The sequence below is a fragment of the Chamaea fasciata genome, unplaced genomic scaffold, assembly GCF_029207755.1.
Source record: "Chamaea fasciata isolate MVZ Bird 193981 ecotype frontalis unplaced genomic scaffold, bChaFas1.0.hap1 SCAF_6, whole genome shotgun sequence".
NCBI lineage: Eukaryota > Metazoa > Chordata > Aves > Passeriformes > Sylviidae > Chamaea > Chamaea fasciata.
The window spans coordinates 65,320,462-65,336,315 of record NW_027094091.1 but is presented as its reverse complement, the minus strand read 5'-3'; the positions used below and the strand labels follow the sequence as shown (position 1 = coordinate 65,336,315).

Genomic DNA, 15,854 nt, shown 5'->3' with positions numbered 1-15,854 from the left:
CTGGTTGTGTTCTAACAGTGGTCTATAACTGACCACCTTGCAAGTCTTAGACCTTGTCTAAAAATTCTCCCATGTGCTTGCTGAAGGATTTCCAGGTTTGTCTTTATTTCTTCTGTTGACAAATAACCATACAAACACTTTAAAATATTACCCTGCCTAAAACCAGATTTTTGTCATGCTCAAAATACTGGGTTCTAACAGCTTTTTAAAACAGAAGATTCAAGCTGGCTCTTGTTCTGTTGGAGGCCAGATAACGTTTTCCTACACTGGGCAGCAGTAGCCTGTCTGTGTTTTAACAGGGATTTGGATTTCTATGGGAGATAAAGCATTAGAAATGGATGGAAAACAGTTTGTATTCATGGCAGCCTCCATGCTGCAGTCTTTGCTTCAGGCACTGCTGAGGTGACAAATGCCACTCCCTTGGCTCCAGGCTGAGAGGACACTTAAAGAGTGGCTGAGGATCTCTTCCTGACAAATCCCACAGCTACATCAGGCTCGATCTGTCACCTCAAGAGCTTTCTTCTCTGCTGTCTTCAGCCTCTGTGCTTTTGGGATTTCAGGTAAACAACCCTTCACCTGCATTTCAGCCAACCCTGACTGGCACACAGGTTCTGTCAAAGCAAGCTTAAACCCAGTCTGTGAGCACCTGTTAAGAAACATTCACCTTTAACCATAAATAACAAGCCTGGAGAAGGATTTGCTTTCCATCTGTAAGCAAGTGTGGAAGGCCAGAGTTACATTATTACTCACGTTAAGGGGAAAAGGAATAAATAGCCAAATCTTTTGTACTATTCTCTACAGAGCAATAGTACCTCCTCTTAGAGGAAACAAAACCCCACAAACTCTTACTGTCGAACAGAATATTGGCGAAGAGACTCAAACAAAGCCTGTGAAAGGTTTAACTCCTCCCTGCCCTTTACAGCAAAGGCAGTAAAATCAAACTGATTTTGAGGAAGAAAAAGTTAGAAAATAGCTCAGAACTGAGATACTGAAACAACATCCATAGCAGAGTGCCACACTGATTTCATATGCTGTGTCGAACTCTGAACCATAGAAAATTTAAGCCTTAGTCAAGGAAAAGTAGATCTAGCTCAATAAAAAGATACAAACAAGAGCATGTGAGATAATTTTGTAGTCATTACTGTAAATTCAAAATGTTCAGAGCAAGTAACAACATGGTACTTTTTTTTTTCTTTTTTTAAACCAAGGAGGTTTGAAAATACATCTGCCAAAATGAAGCATTTTTGGGAAGTGGTGTACAAAATGAGGCAGAAGTGTCAAAACAGATGATGACTAAAACTAATTTAACACCAAGTCTAGCCTAGGAAAACAAGTCATATATTAAACTGGAGATATATTTTGTTTCTGAAGATGAGATACTCTTCCATCAAGACCCTCATGTTGCTTAAACAAAATTTACCACAGTATCAACGTGCCTGTCATTTTACCTAACACTGAATTTTGACCAAGTGATTGACACAAATGTTCCAAGGTTGAGTGCCTCCATCAAATTTTTATAATTGCACTGAAGCTTGGATGGATCTGTGATGCTAAATTATGCTGTGTGTCAACTTTTCATAAACATGAAAGCTACAGTGTGCTTTAAAGCACTTTTTTTAGGTTATGAGCTTTAGATCACTAGGGACTTTGTATGTAGGATGGATGAGGTTAATTTAAATCCACTAGACATAGAGATTAAGGCTATGCAGTGTTCTGTTGCCATGGGACAAGTTTTGTATTCTTCATAATTACCATTAAGGTGCTTCAAGGCAAAACTCACCCTTTACCCCTCTTGTTGTTCAGCTAATCCTGAAAGTTAAACTTTAAGCACTGTCCTTCTGAAGCGATTTTAAAACCCCAGCAACAGAACTACACCTAACTTCAATGTGATTAAGCTTCACTGCCTTCCTGATAGCAAGAGGAAGGAAAAGACTGCACTTGGGCTAGTAAGTCACAGCAGATACAAAACTACTCTTCCTTCAGAAGTTGTCTTTCTTTCACCTGTAGGAAGTTAAGTCCATCAAGCAGATACAAGCATGAGGAGCAGGTGTGCCAGATTTAGCAATACCAACAAGCTGCACTGAGTGAAGAGCAGAGAAACTCACAGCAAGTGTCAAGAACTTCCAGCTATGACTCTGGATAGCAGAAGCTGTAACACATACATGTATTTTCATGGGGAAGCCTGGGGACAAACAACTTATCCGACTGTCCTAAGGGATAGTTGGGCAAGCTGCCTTTTCTTGTTCCAGAACTAGACAAGCTGGGGTGCAACAGCTGTGCAATAGCTAAAAGTGAAAGGCAAACTGTAAACGTCGTGTAAAACCTTTTATAGTGACACTTACCTAAAAGAAAAAAAATCCCTAGTGAAGCATCCAGATACAGGAACTGGTGTTTAATTACTCCCAGCCCCTGTCCTATGCAAGGAGGCTTTTATTTATGCTGTTGGTTCCCACTGCTCCATCTGAACCGCATATTTCTGTGGTTAGTTACAGCAGCATGCCCAGCATTTCAGCAGAGTTAGATGATTAGCAGACACTCAATCCAAGCCTGGACGCGACTCCGTTGCTCAGCTTATAAGGATGTGACTCAAGCAGAAGCCAGTGCTTACTGAATTCACACCTCCCAGGAGTGCCCAGCTTCTATAGGAGCCTGCAAACACAACTTCTATGGAGAAACAGCTCCATTACTGTTACTTCTTCCATGCCAAAACAATTCTACTTCTAGGCTGGATATGAAAGAAAGAGAATTCATCCTGCCTTCTAGGACAGGTGAGTTACACACGACTTCACAGAGGAGCTTTTGTTTATTTGTTTCATTTACATCAATATGAATCTCATTCAGTCAAGTAGGAATAAAAAAAGTAGTCATCCCTGGAATTTCAGAGTTTACAGTTCAACAGAATGTATATATATAAAAATTGTTACTGTAGACTTAACACAGGTGAAATCTGCAACCAGAGGTACAAACATAAGCCAGAAGGCTGCTGTTCTTGTCCTGTTAATGCCATGTGACATATTCCTTGTACTCTATGTTGCACTCAGTTACTAAAATGCTTCATTTATATCACTTTTCCCCTCCCATCATAAATTCACTGGCACAGGTTTAGTCTCTTAAATACAGCTTACCTGAGTAAGTCTTGGGGATTCTTCAACAGCTGGCACTTGAAAGGGAAAATAACTCCACCAGGAAAAAGAGCAGTATTAACAGCAGCGTCTGCTTCATCTATCCAAGACTTCTCCCCTTTTTTATTGCATCATATTCCAGCTCTGCTCAGCAGCTTCTAGACAAAGTCTGACAGCACGTGTGGTATTGTACATGCTTTATTAAAATGGTACTCATATTTACAATATCTGCAGAAACAATCCCTCCCAAGTCTTGCATTCAGACAGACACACACACAGACACACGCGCGCAACGCCCCTTCACTCTACGGGGGTGTGAAGGCTATGCTCCCAAAAGTTAGGCAGCTTCTGGAAGAGGAGGAAGGGAGACTTCTTTTGTGTGTTTGTAATTCATTAAAAAGAAGCATGGGAGTATGCATTTGGCCATCACAATGCTAATTTAAGTATATGTAGTATTAACATATGGCAGTAACACTGAGTACTCCTCTTTTACATTCTATACACAGAATGACATCAAGGTTTTCCAGTCAACAGAACATTCCAATTCAGTCTCACTGCTGCTTGTAGTGACTATGGAACCGCAATTTGGGGGCTGTCCCTTAAAACAATTCAAGTCTATGTAAGCGAAATAAGGCACAATTAATATTGGATTTGATTTAGAGGATGGGAAAAAGGGGGAGAGGCAGGCTTCAGATAACAGTTGTTGTAGAAGAAACTTTTTTTACCCAATCCTTTTGAGAAAAGGATGACTTTTATCCCCATCCTAATCTACATGGACTTCTCTTAGAGAACTGAAGAATTCTGCCGGGCTACTAACGCCCACATAGAAAACAAAATTGGAAATTCACATTTTTAACACCGGCCTCAGTAGTCTAACCTACTGATGCTGATGTGGATGAGTACATCTTTCTTTTAATGCTGAAGGAGAAGACACACATGAAACAAGATTCAAACCTTCCTCTGAGCTTGAAGACTCACGTCTTTTAGAGAGCTTGTAAGGTACACTAGTTGAAGGCTTCAGCTTACTGATAAAAAGGAATAGCATTTTTGCCTTTAAATCCCTGGCCCCTCTTCACTAACGAAGCCTAACCAGACATTACAAATAAACTGCAACAAAAAATTTGGCAGCACAAAGAATGTCTAGTATTCAAATCTTCATTTGTGAGTATATTATTTTCCTTGTACAAAACCTGTTGAATGTTTTTTCGCAGCAGATGAACTGTACCCAAAGATGCAGGACATTCTGTGATGGGGAATAAGAGGTTGCAGTTCCGAAGGCCCCTGACTTTGGTTGTTTACAAAGTTCATTCCTGTTTAGTGTGATCCTTGGTATCTTCCTCATCTGTGTATTCTGATGGTTCTTCCCCTGGTTTTAGGAGTCTACCTACGTAGTCATACTTTTCTGAAAGAGATTTATGATTCCATTACAATTAAATACAGCTGCATTTGCTTGCTATCCCATACTACTGCAAATTCACTTTTTCTCCTACACACTACAGTTCTAAATCTCAATCACTGAAGTTGATGGTAATTTAGCAGCAAGCTCAGCCTCCTAAAGCAGTCTTTCTACCATTACTTTCTCTTACTGTGAGTACTTTGTTTCCATTCTCCTCTAGCTGATCAGGCAAGATTTATCACCCAAAGGCCAAAAACCACTGCTCTTCAATCCTTCAGCCTGCTTTGATTTCAATTAGTGTGAAAAATTATTCCCCCTCCCTCCAGAGGCATAGTTCCACATTTGTCAGAAATTATTTCAAGACAAACTCGTTCAACCCTTTATGTTAAAACAACTCTTAGTCCAAATGATAAATTAATGGCCTCCAAAGCCAACAACCTCGAGCAGGAATTCCACCAGCTAAGCTGATGAGATTTGGGAGTGAAATTCTGTGCCAAAGAGCTAAGAGAACAGTTTCCTTGTAGAAAATTAAAAGGTTAAAAAAGCTATAGTGACATATAGTGAAAGCCTCTGTGAAGAAAGGCCTGAAATCCCTGGTCTGGTCTTAACAAAGTTGCATTCCACACACAGTAGTGCAGTCTACACCTCCCCTATGAGGGGCAGACACTTCCCTGTGGTGCCCAGTGACACAATCCCCAGGCTGTGTCAGGGGAGGGTTAGGTTGGGTGTTAGAGAAAGGTTCTTCACCCAGAGGGTGCTTGGGCACTGGCACAGGCTCCCCAGGGTACAGCACCAGCCTGAGAGAGTTCAAGCAGCATTTGGACAATGCTCTCAGGCACAGGGTGGGATTTTTGGGGATGGTCCTGTGCAGGGCTAGGAGTTGAAATCGATGATCCTTCGGGGTCCCTTCCAACTCAGCATATTCTGTGATAATATTACTGTCAGCACCTCTTGAAAAGCTTCCCCAAGCCCAAATCAGTCATTTTTATTAAAAGCATTTCCTTAAGCTGATAATTTGAGAATTTACCTTTAAATTGCATTTCCCACTCTCTTACACTTTCCATCTGTACAGCATTTAAGTCCGATAGGTCATCATATTCATCTCTGAGTGCATCTTTATCTAGACAGAAAGTTGCTAGTCCCCTGGAGGCATCTCTGCCAGCAAATATTCCATACGGCCCCTCTGAAAACAAAAAGACAAAATTGACACCTTCACGTCTTTGTTTATGGTGACTGAACCTCAGTTCTTTACACAGTCTGCCAAAGTCATACATTACATTTCTGCAGTGATGGGAACAGCAGCAGTTTCAATGCCATGGCTGTTTGACATTCAACAGCACTGCAATTCAATCTTTAATATCACTAGGAGATAAAGTCTGCTGAGAGAAGCAGAACCAGGAAAACAGCTTTGAAGGGGTATCTGGAAAAATCCCTGTCAGTTGATGCAAGCCAGTTGATGCAAATTCCAAAGGGACCAGAGGCTGGAATTCAAAAGAAATACACTTCCATTAAGCAACACATTGAATATTTACAAGTCAGGTATGAACAGAGGCAAACTGCACAGACATCTTAATTAGAAATCCATTATTATAAATAAATAGAACTTAAGAGGGCTAATTAATGATTTCACTTCACTTACAGAATCACAAGAACTTTCTATATCTTTGTGACATTTCTTACTTCTGAGGAAATCATCCCACTTATTCTGGGCAGCAGATCCCCTATACCCTTAGCCTGTAATGCTCTTGAAAACAGCACAAATTGTCACATTAGGAATATAAAGCAACTGCTTCCTCTGCGCTTTTTCACCCATGCAAAGCAGCAGAAATACCCCAATAAAATTTCGAGCAATGACTGTGAAATAAATATTATTACCAAGAGAAACGGATGATTTGTAAACCAACAATTTGCAGGGTAACTAGGTTTCCCGAATTTTAATTAACTGCAAGAACTTTAAACATATCGTTTCTTAGATTTTTTTGACCTGTAACCAAATACCTTAAATTCAGATCAATTAAAAAAACCTAAACCAATACAAAAGAAAACCCACGAGAAAACAGCAGCAGCCTAGCACCACGGAGATACCCAAGGCTTGCTACAGAGCAGTCCCTCCTTGGTGGTGAACAGGCCAGAACCCTTCTCTGGCTTACCTCTCAACAGAGGCCATCAGCCTGAAGAAAAGGCAGCACCCATGGGCAAGAATGAACACAGGCAAGTGGCAACACGCTGTCCTTCACCCCCTCTACTGCCTGCTGGAGCACCTCAGACCTCTTCTGCAGCAGCACGAGCCATGGGGAATCATTCCCAAAGGCTCCAGCCACCACACCTATCTGCTCCTGCCGGCCACTGGCACAGCAGGGACAATTCCTGAGGCGGGGAACCCGAGCACCACGTGGATTAGAAGAAACTACGCCCTCACCACAACTGGTGTCGTCTCTCCAAAATCACAGTGCTTGGCACTGTAAGCTGCTTACAGTCAAACCTGAGAACACAAGGTTGTCCTGTGTGTTCCCTCGTCTCTCTGGAAATAAACCATCTGATCCCAAAACACGATTTCACAAGAAGTAGCTATTAGAGAATGAACAATCAGCTGGAAGTTTGCACTGTAGCAGCCTGACCATAATGATGAACAGCATCTCTGTGCTCATCTGTTCAGGTATTTAGCTCCAAGAACAGCATTCACGAGAACTACCTCAGGGATCAGGGACTACAGGTACAGTACTTCAGGGAGACAAAGTCAAGAGGGCTGTCTCTCCTATCTGCATCCTGAATTAGGTATTTATTTGAAAAGCACTGAAATCAATCCTGTAAAAATGCACTCTGCATGCTCAGTGACTTCCACAGGACAGGCAAAGAGGCAGCAATGACCACCACCTGCAACACAACAGTTTCTTCAAACAGAAAGTCCTGCTTCAAGCCAAACAGCAAGCATTCAAGTGATCTCGTTTTTGATGTTCTGAATGAAGAACACCGGAGCTATAAACAGTTCTTACAAACACCACAATTAGTAAATCCTTAAAAGCAATTAGAAATTGTTACTTAGTGACCCCACCAACAGTATTCTGTCCCAAGTTTTTCCTTTCTCTGAAGTATTTCAAGCAAATGTGGCCATAAATCCTACTATTTGCACAAGGTGTTTTCCAAACTCTGGCTAATCAGAGACTAGCACCCTGCTCCCCTTCCCTTCTACCCTGCACTTCGTGGTTTGTGAAGTTCCACAGCACCTGTAGAGATGCCACCTCTTGGTCCACCAGCTTGATTCCAATTACTTGTATTAAAAAGAGAATGATATTATATTACATTATATATGTATCAAGCATTCTTAAGTCTCAATAACACTTAATTGAAACCATGAACACTTTTAGAATACATCAGTTTGCATTAAGATAAATGGATGCAAAATTTCTGCAAGTATCTTTTTTCTTTCCTAAAACTGAATTTGAACTAACATTCCAGAATGTTTTTTACAGAAGTATTCAGAAGTCACAGAGGAATCATCAAGCCAGGTCCAAGCACTCAGTGGAATGCCAACTTGTAAAAACCAACCTTTGGACTCAGCAGACAGCATTTTAAATTCCAGCTCTGCAAAACTAACTCAGAACTGTGTTCTATTCTTTAATCCTATATGAAAAGGTAAATATTGAATTGTGATTATTAATAAATGGTGCAAGCTTGGCTTCACCTTGGTTCCTAAAGCAGAAGTTCAGAGATCTCAGTATGAGTAACCTACTTCAAGATGTAAAGCTTCCATTCAGGTGCTAAACTCTACGCAGTTTAACTACAGTATTTTATATTAATGCAAAACATACAGGTCTGGGGTTCTGCTCTAAGCCCTAGTCTATGACTCACTTTTATATAAAAAACTGGTGCAACAGTCTGAAAAAGCTGTTTTGCATATCAGATTTCATTGCACTTGGAGAAGTGTCCAGGAAAGTGCCAGCACACAAAATCCCAGGGAGAAAATATCTTTCAGGAACATGATTGAGGCAGAGACATCAGTGCAATCCTAGACACACTCCCACGGAGTTCTTTCATGGCCTGATGCAATTTACTCTGCAAGCCCTACCCACAGTCCTTCTTTCCTTTTGTCTGCCCACCTATTTAGCCTGGCTCCTGCTGTAAATAATTGATTGCAGCATGACATGACAGACACGCTGAAGGGAGGGCAGGAAGGGCGGCTTGCAGCACAGGTATGTAAACCAAAGCAAGTTTCTGAGACCGTATCACGAAATTTCAGTGGCTTTTTTTTTTCGCTGTATCCCCAAATGAGCCATTTCACAGTCAAATATGCCTTAAAAAAAATTCTCCTCCCACTCTTATTTGGCATAGTACAACAACAAGAGTCAGGGAAGTGTCAAAATCAATTAAACCACGTCTGCTACACGTTACTTGGTTATATGGAATTATGACTCTTCCATAAAGGAAAGCTGTTCCTTGAAGAATGCTTTTCTGCCCATCATGGCTTTCACATTTAAAGAACTCTGTTTCAGAGCCTTTGTTTATTTTAGCCCTGAGACCAGTTATCAAGCCCACGTATTTGCCTGCCTATCTCCACATGGATACCTCCACGTTCATACACTGCATTTCCCCTGTGTAAAGTCCTCATCTACCTTACAACTCACCTCGTATAAAGTACACCCTTCTCTAAGCTACAACACATGCAAAACGTTGCTACCCACCACCTGCAGAGCCTCACCTGCTCTCAGAAGCCAGCTAAGAATTTAGCAGCCTTGATGAATTTGACATCCTGTTCAGCCTGACATTTGTCTTTATTCACAATAAACTGGGTACCTTGAGAATTGGTAAAGTCAAAGTCTCTTCAGACCATAAAAACGCATTGAAGATTTCTGCATCTCCCAGCACTGTTTTGGTTCTCAAATGAAGATTTAATTTCTCTTTGCAGACAATTTCTCTTTGCAATCTATTCAACCTAAAGCAACATATTAAAAATTCCAAAAGAAGTTTTTATTTGGAAGCAGTGCTTCTAGTCACTTCCTCCAAAACAGGGTAAACTGGATCTTGGAACAGCACACGTTTCAATTTTCAGCCAGTTTGGCCAATAGCTCCTGCAGCAAAACCTATGCTGGTATCCCACTTCAGAGTATATCCCTGATTGCCAGAGAGGCTCCCTGACCATTTCAGTTTGGGGGCAGCTTTGTGGAACATCCCAGACTATTACTCCAGCACCAGTAACAAAGGTGAACGTTGTACACTGAACTTTGGATCGCTCCAACGGGGCAGCACGGGGAATACACCACGGATAGCCACTTGTGGACTTTATAGCTAATGAAGTGATAGGTGAGCTGAGAATTGTGTTCGTTATCATAAGGTCCATGTGATTCCTCTAAAGAAGCCACACAGGTTAACAACAAGGTTCAGTTTTAAACCAGCAGCTTTGGTTTCTTCAAGTCCTCAAAAAGCACTTCAAAGCAACCACCAAATCTGCATCTCTGGGCTCCCTACAGCTACTGGAAATAAATCCCAGTTTTGTCTGAAGTTTAGGTATTCATGGACAACACTTGTTATTGTGCAGACAAGAAAGAGTAAGGACTAATCTCCCATTTCATGTGACGTAGGGCAAAGGGGACAGGCTACAAAATTATTAACAACTGCATTATTCTATCACTTTGCCTTCTTTTTCCACTCCAAACTGAAGTGAAACCTTCACTGGCTGTTTCAGATTTTCCATCTGAATCCTGACACATGTCTGTTCAGTGTTGCATCTTTCATGAGAATGAAAAAGCTGAAAGTTAGACTATGCCATTTGGAGATGTAGCTTGAAAGCAGAAGGTTTCTAATAACATTTATCACCAGGAATTCAAGGTGACATAATTTTAACTTTACTGTTCCAGATCTACGTGAAAGGGAAGATGTGGGTCAATTTTAAGTTACAACTTGCATGGAAAGTATGTGTTCTTAGGAGACCAATCCACATGCTAAATGTGAGCTCTGCAGATGCGAAGCCTACATGCTAAGATGGGAACTGCCCAGAAACAGGGGTCTAAACCTGATTCCTCAGACACAAGGCCAGAGAGTCTCTCTCTCTCTCTTTTGCTTACTTGCTTTTTAACTCTGAGGTTAAAAAAAAGAAAAAAAAGTGCAGGAATTAATGACCCAATTTCAACTAAAGGGGCAAACAACTAGCACTGGTAAGAGAGCCTGTAGTCCAGCAGTAAGGAGCTTTCTGGAAGACAGCTGCATTCTTGAGAAGGCCCTAGATTCCACATCTTGGTTTAGTGAGAAATGCTCTGACCACCAGTTTATTTCCTAGTAAGACAAGCAATACTGGCCAGGCTTTTTGGTTCAATGAGGGCAATGCTCCTGTGTATTGGACTTAACACCTACATGTCACTAAAAATGATGTTATCACATTTCATTTATCCTGCTTTGAGCACACCTGCTTCATCAGGCCCCTCAAATGTCAGGCGACTCAATGATCTCAGAGGTTTTTTCCAGCCTAATCAATTCTGTGACTGGAACATGATTGGCGTAAACAAGAACTAGGAATTTACACAGACCTCTTATGAAACACACAGTTGTTCAAGTTTTAAGGAATATACTGAGGCTGTGAAACAGGGAAAAAGAAATTTAAAAAACAAGAAAGAGAGCTGACAGACACAGAGAGGGGAAGCAGAGGAGAAGACAGAGGGCTGATCCTCATGCACAAAACCACTCTACTGCTTTCCACAAGCATGGCCTAGAGGCTCAGAACAACCTCTACCCTGGTAGCAAAGGCACTACTCCCTTTAACCAGAAGTATGGAAACAATCTCTCACCAATATGCGTGTATACACCTTTTAGTTTTACTGCTTCTGGCTGGAACTCCACTTCTTTATCCAGAAATGCTATTTCTCCAAAAAGCTGAATCCCAGGGTGAGAGACACTTCCACTACAGACAACCAAAGAGCTGACAAACATCAGAACCACTGAGAAGACCTTTCACACTCTACAGAAAACATTTCTTTCCCCCAGTCTTATCCTCTGTACTTATCTGCAACCCCTCAGCCTGTTGTGCTCTTCAGATAAGGCCACCCTTAACAGTATTCTCCAAATACAACATTATGCAGAGTCCCTCCTGCAACACTTCACTCCAACCATACCCTTGGAAAGGATGTATGGAAAAGCACCATTGCCATGTGGTCAGCAGTGAAATTTATGGCACTCAGTTCCAAAGAAAATCTAACAGCACCCGATTATTTTTATACAAATTATCGGGAAAAAATGACGGCTGTTTATTCCAATGAAACGAAGGCAAGTTTTCCCTTCACGGAAAATGAACTGGGATGGAATATTTTTTGTGGCAGGAACTACTACTACCTAATCTATTCTTCTTGGCAAACTTGGAAAATCAGAAATCTTCATGACATGGTGAAAGACAAGTGGAAAGCGAAGTGAGTTGACAGCGACAACACACTGCAGAGTGAAGGGAAAGTCAGGAAATTGATTTCTTTAAGATCATGAAACTTTAAGAACCAAGAAGTGACGTGAACAGTTGCACACTCAGGGTTGCACATAATCTTGCTCTGTCATGCTCAAAGACGGGTGTTTTTCATAAATGCACCAAGTATTTACTACATCAATCAAAACCTGTTTACAGCATTACTCTTGCATGCAAATTTAACTGCTAAATATTAAAATTTGATGACATGAAGTACACTCACTCTTACTATGCTCTTCTACTGACAAATATGCAACCAGAAATCTTGATGCAAACAAACACACAAAGTTCAATATTACAATCAATGAAAAGTAAAAAACTGTCTCTCATTTTAAGTTATAAAACCAACACAGCACACACAGAAGGTATTAATGACTAGACCCTAAGTCATGAGATGTGATTACAGATGGGAAATTGTCCCAGTAGAGGTTGTCTGACAGTCTGGTTATGTGGTATTTGTAATAGAGATCCCCTAATTGTTTACTTTATTTCTTTTGTAGTTTGTGGATGATAAAGAGAAAGGCAATTAATTAGATTTAATAATCAGTCAAAGCATTCTAGGTCACTTACTCACCTGGGCACAAGCAGAAGTGGAATTTAATACGCCTAAGTGAATTCTTGAAACAAGTGGTGTATTTGTGGGACAGAGCAGCATTTTGGGAAAGAATCTGGCAAGTAAAGTTTTAAATTAAGAGTTCAATGTAAGCGAAGTGGTTTTTGGAGGCACAGACTGTTACATGTGCAGTGTAGCCTTTTACTCTTAGCTAAAATAAATTAAGAGATACCAACAACTAACAGGAATGAGATAAACTATGGAAGGCTTAAAGAAGACAACATGAGAAAAACAAAACAAAACAAAACAAAAAAAATTCAGATTAAATCTTTGAGAAAATGAAGTTTTCAAGTCATGGCTGTCTGCAAGGATGGCTTCAACACTCTAGCATTATTTAAAATTACCTGAACTGTATGTATGTAAAGGGCTCTTTGATGAAATGGACCAGCATGCAACAGGATTTGCTGGACAGAAACTCAACACCAGGAGAACTTTGAATAAAATCAGAAGTTTGGTGGAAACTTTAATGGAATCTCAGCTGTTAGACAAAGATCTGGAGTAGGTGACAATTTCATGCATTTTAAACTTTCTGGAACACCTTGGCATCCAAACTACACTGAAGGAAAAAACCCAGACCTTACTGTGAAGATGTGAGAAGCCACCTGAGGCAGCCACTTATTCAACATTAACCCAGCCCTCCAGACTTGCTGAAGACTGACAGTGAGTCCTCAGCCACTGCTTTCCACTGCCTTCAAGGCTGAAGCACTCTCTCCACATCAGCACCTCAACATGCTACTAAAGGCTCACAGTCAGAGCCTGAAATATCAGCAAGACCACTGTCAACTCTTTCTTCTGTTAAAATCTGGCCATACTTTGTTGGCATGCTTTGCACTTCCTTGCCCCACTCCAGCTATGAGGCACAAAATTTCCATGAGAACTGCTGGGGCCATCTGGCTACTCTGGCTGAAGCCTTTCTGAAGAGATCTCACCCAGCTGTAGGAGACTTTTCCACCTGAACTCTTCTCAGATTTTTAAGGCCTGCAAACTACTTACTAGTATTTTTCTTTTCAGCCACAAAAAAGTTGCAAGAAAAAAATTCCCTGATATGTATCCAAAAAGGGAAACCACGTCAGCACGATTCAAAAATCATCATGTTTGGCAGAGAGAACACAGAGCTGATGATGCACTGGCTGAGCTTTACATGCAACATCCCAAGTTACAGATCTGACAGACAAAAACGGTGGCACTTCTGTTAGAAAAACCCAATCCTTCACTACAGGGACAAAAAAAAAAAAAAAAAAAAAAAAAAGCCTTTGTCCTTCTCACGAAAAGCTAGAAGCACTGCTTTTAAGGAAACCAGCTGCTACCAGTTATCAAAAAGCAGACTGATGTCCTAGAACATTAAGTTTTAGCTTCCTCACAATAACAGGCCTCCAAAGGTTGACAGTGTGAACTTACTGATGGTATCTGGAGAGGAGAGCCTAACATTTCACTGAAGTTTGAAACACAAAAGGGAGAAAGTGCGTGTTTACATCACGGTTCAGCATTATTTACAGAGCACTCTGTCAGCTCACGGGTGTTCTAAGTTTCGTGCAGCATGCTTGTTACCTGCATTTTATGCCAGCACACAGGTCTCAGTTTAAAAATCCCTAAACAAGAGAGACAGAAGAACTAGCCTGATTAAGTGTCATGAAAGCTGCAGCTCACCAGGCTGCATTTCCTCAGCTTTACTGGTTAATAAACAACATAAAGCATGGCAAGGTACCTCGGATTCCACTGGGAACTTTTACAGAACCCAGCCAAAAAAGCATTTCAATTCAATTACAGCACTTTCACCTTCTGCAACTGGTATCACAAACTTTGAGAATAAAGTAGTTACAATATTCTAGCCCAGTTCAACCACAGAACTGCTTGTCCCTTCCCTGCTAAGAGCCAAGGGCTTGTAACATGCCAGCTTTGTGTTTTTCTTTTTGTAACCTCAATTATTAAATATTAATAAATGATTACTTAACTCGAACTCTTGGGGGAGTGGGAAGTATCCTCTCTCCCCTCCAACCCTCTCACAAGGAAGATTGCCGTGCCTACTATGAGAACTCCTGCATAGTTTGATTAGAGCAAGATTTCCAAACCACCATTGTTTAAAGAAGAAAATTATCAGCAGTCATAAACCTCATTTCCTTCGGCATCACTCATAAACACAGAGCTCGCCAGTAAGTTCACCCACCTCATTATTAAAAGTCTTGTTTATCATGAGAAAATAGGCTGTAGTTTCACAGTGTGCAAGGTGAATGCAAAACCAGAACGTTTCTCTGAAGCTTGATTTTCTGAACCTCTGAAATACACATTTCCTCTCCGAAGAGGAGGACTGTCTGTCTGTTTACGAGACTGGCTTGATTTCTGCACTCTTCCCAACAGCAGCAACATACTAGTCCCTGAGCTCTCCTTGCCTATCTCTATCCTGACTAGAAGTCCCAATCAGTATGGCATTTACACCTAAATAAATAACCAGCTGGTTGGTTTCCTCTCCTGAGCCGTAAGCTCTACAACGAAGAAAGCACTGTTCAGCTGCACTTGGGAAACCTACTAGAAGAGACAGAAGAGGGAAAAAAAAAAATAGAATTAACCACGGCACATCCAAATCAAGGCATCCGGGAGAATGACGGCTGCCTGAGGAGAACCCAGACCCGCTGAGCATCACCAGTGTAACACCGCCGCTGGCTCCCAGGCCGGGGCTCCCCCCATCCCCCCGCCGTCTCACCGGGCCCGTAGAACTTGCTGCCTTTGGTCACGTCGAAGACTTTGCCGTTGACAGCCAGGAGGATGCGAGGGTTGCGAGCGCCGTCGAACTCGCGCAGCTGCTCCAGCGAGAAATCCCGGCGCTTCATGCGCGGCAGCGCGGCGGCCTCGCCCTGCCGGGCCGCGCCCCCCGGCCCGTTCCGCGTTCCCCACCGCAGGTACAGCCGGTAGGCCGCCAGCAGCGCCAGGGCCAGCAGCCCCACGCCCAGCAGCATCTCGCCGCTCGCCACGGCCGCGCCGCCCGCCCGGCCGCCCTCAGTCCTGAGCCGCCCCTGCCCATCGTCCGCCATCGCTGCCCGGACAGCGCGCGCCCGCCCGGGACACGCCCGGCCGCGGCCACGCCCCCGCCCACCGCCCCTCCCGCTTCCCATTGGCCGGCGGCCCGAGCCGGCCCCGCCCCCGCCCGGCTCGCGCCCCGCCGGCGAATCGGGACGCGGGCACGCCCCGCGCCGAGCCCAACGGCGCGCGCGCGCCGCTCGCGCGAGAAGCGCCGCGGCACCCAGCGCGCGTGCGCGCGCGACGCCCCCTCCGCCCCCCCCTCCCCGGCTG

General features: G+C 42.6%; 1 protein-coding gene and 1 long non-coding RNA gene across 2 annotated transcripts; one reads left to right on the top strand and one right to left on the bottom strand.

Annotated features, from left to right (window-relative positions):
• The first annotated feature begins 433 nt into the window (after positions 1–433).
• On the top strand, positions 434–8,135 carry LOC136291502 (uncharacterized). Its single transcript, XR_010721581.1, has 3 exons — positions 434–560; positions 2,487–2,768; positions 7,989–8,135. It is a non-coding gene; the product is annotated as an uncharacterized lncRNA (long non-coding RNA).
• Positions 3,305–15,620, bottom strand: PGRMC2 (progesterone receptor membrane component 2). Its single transcript, XM_066186669.1, has 3 exons — positions 15,268–15,620; positions 5,546–5,701; positions 3,305–4,524 (listed from the first exon to the last, which is right to left on the bottom strand). The coding sequence occupies exons 1-3, from the start codon at positions 15,593–15,595 to the stop codon at positions 4,427–4,429; spliced, it is 582 nt and encodes a 193-aa protein (XP_066042766.1). The 5' UTR covers positions 15,596–15,620; the 3' UTR covers positions 3,305–4,426.
• Positions 15,621–15,854: the final 234 nt, after the last annotated feature.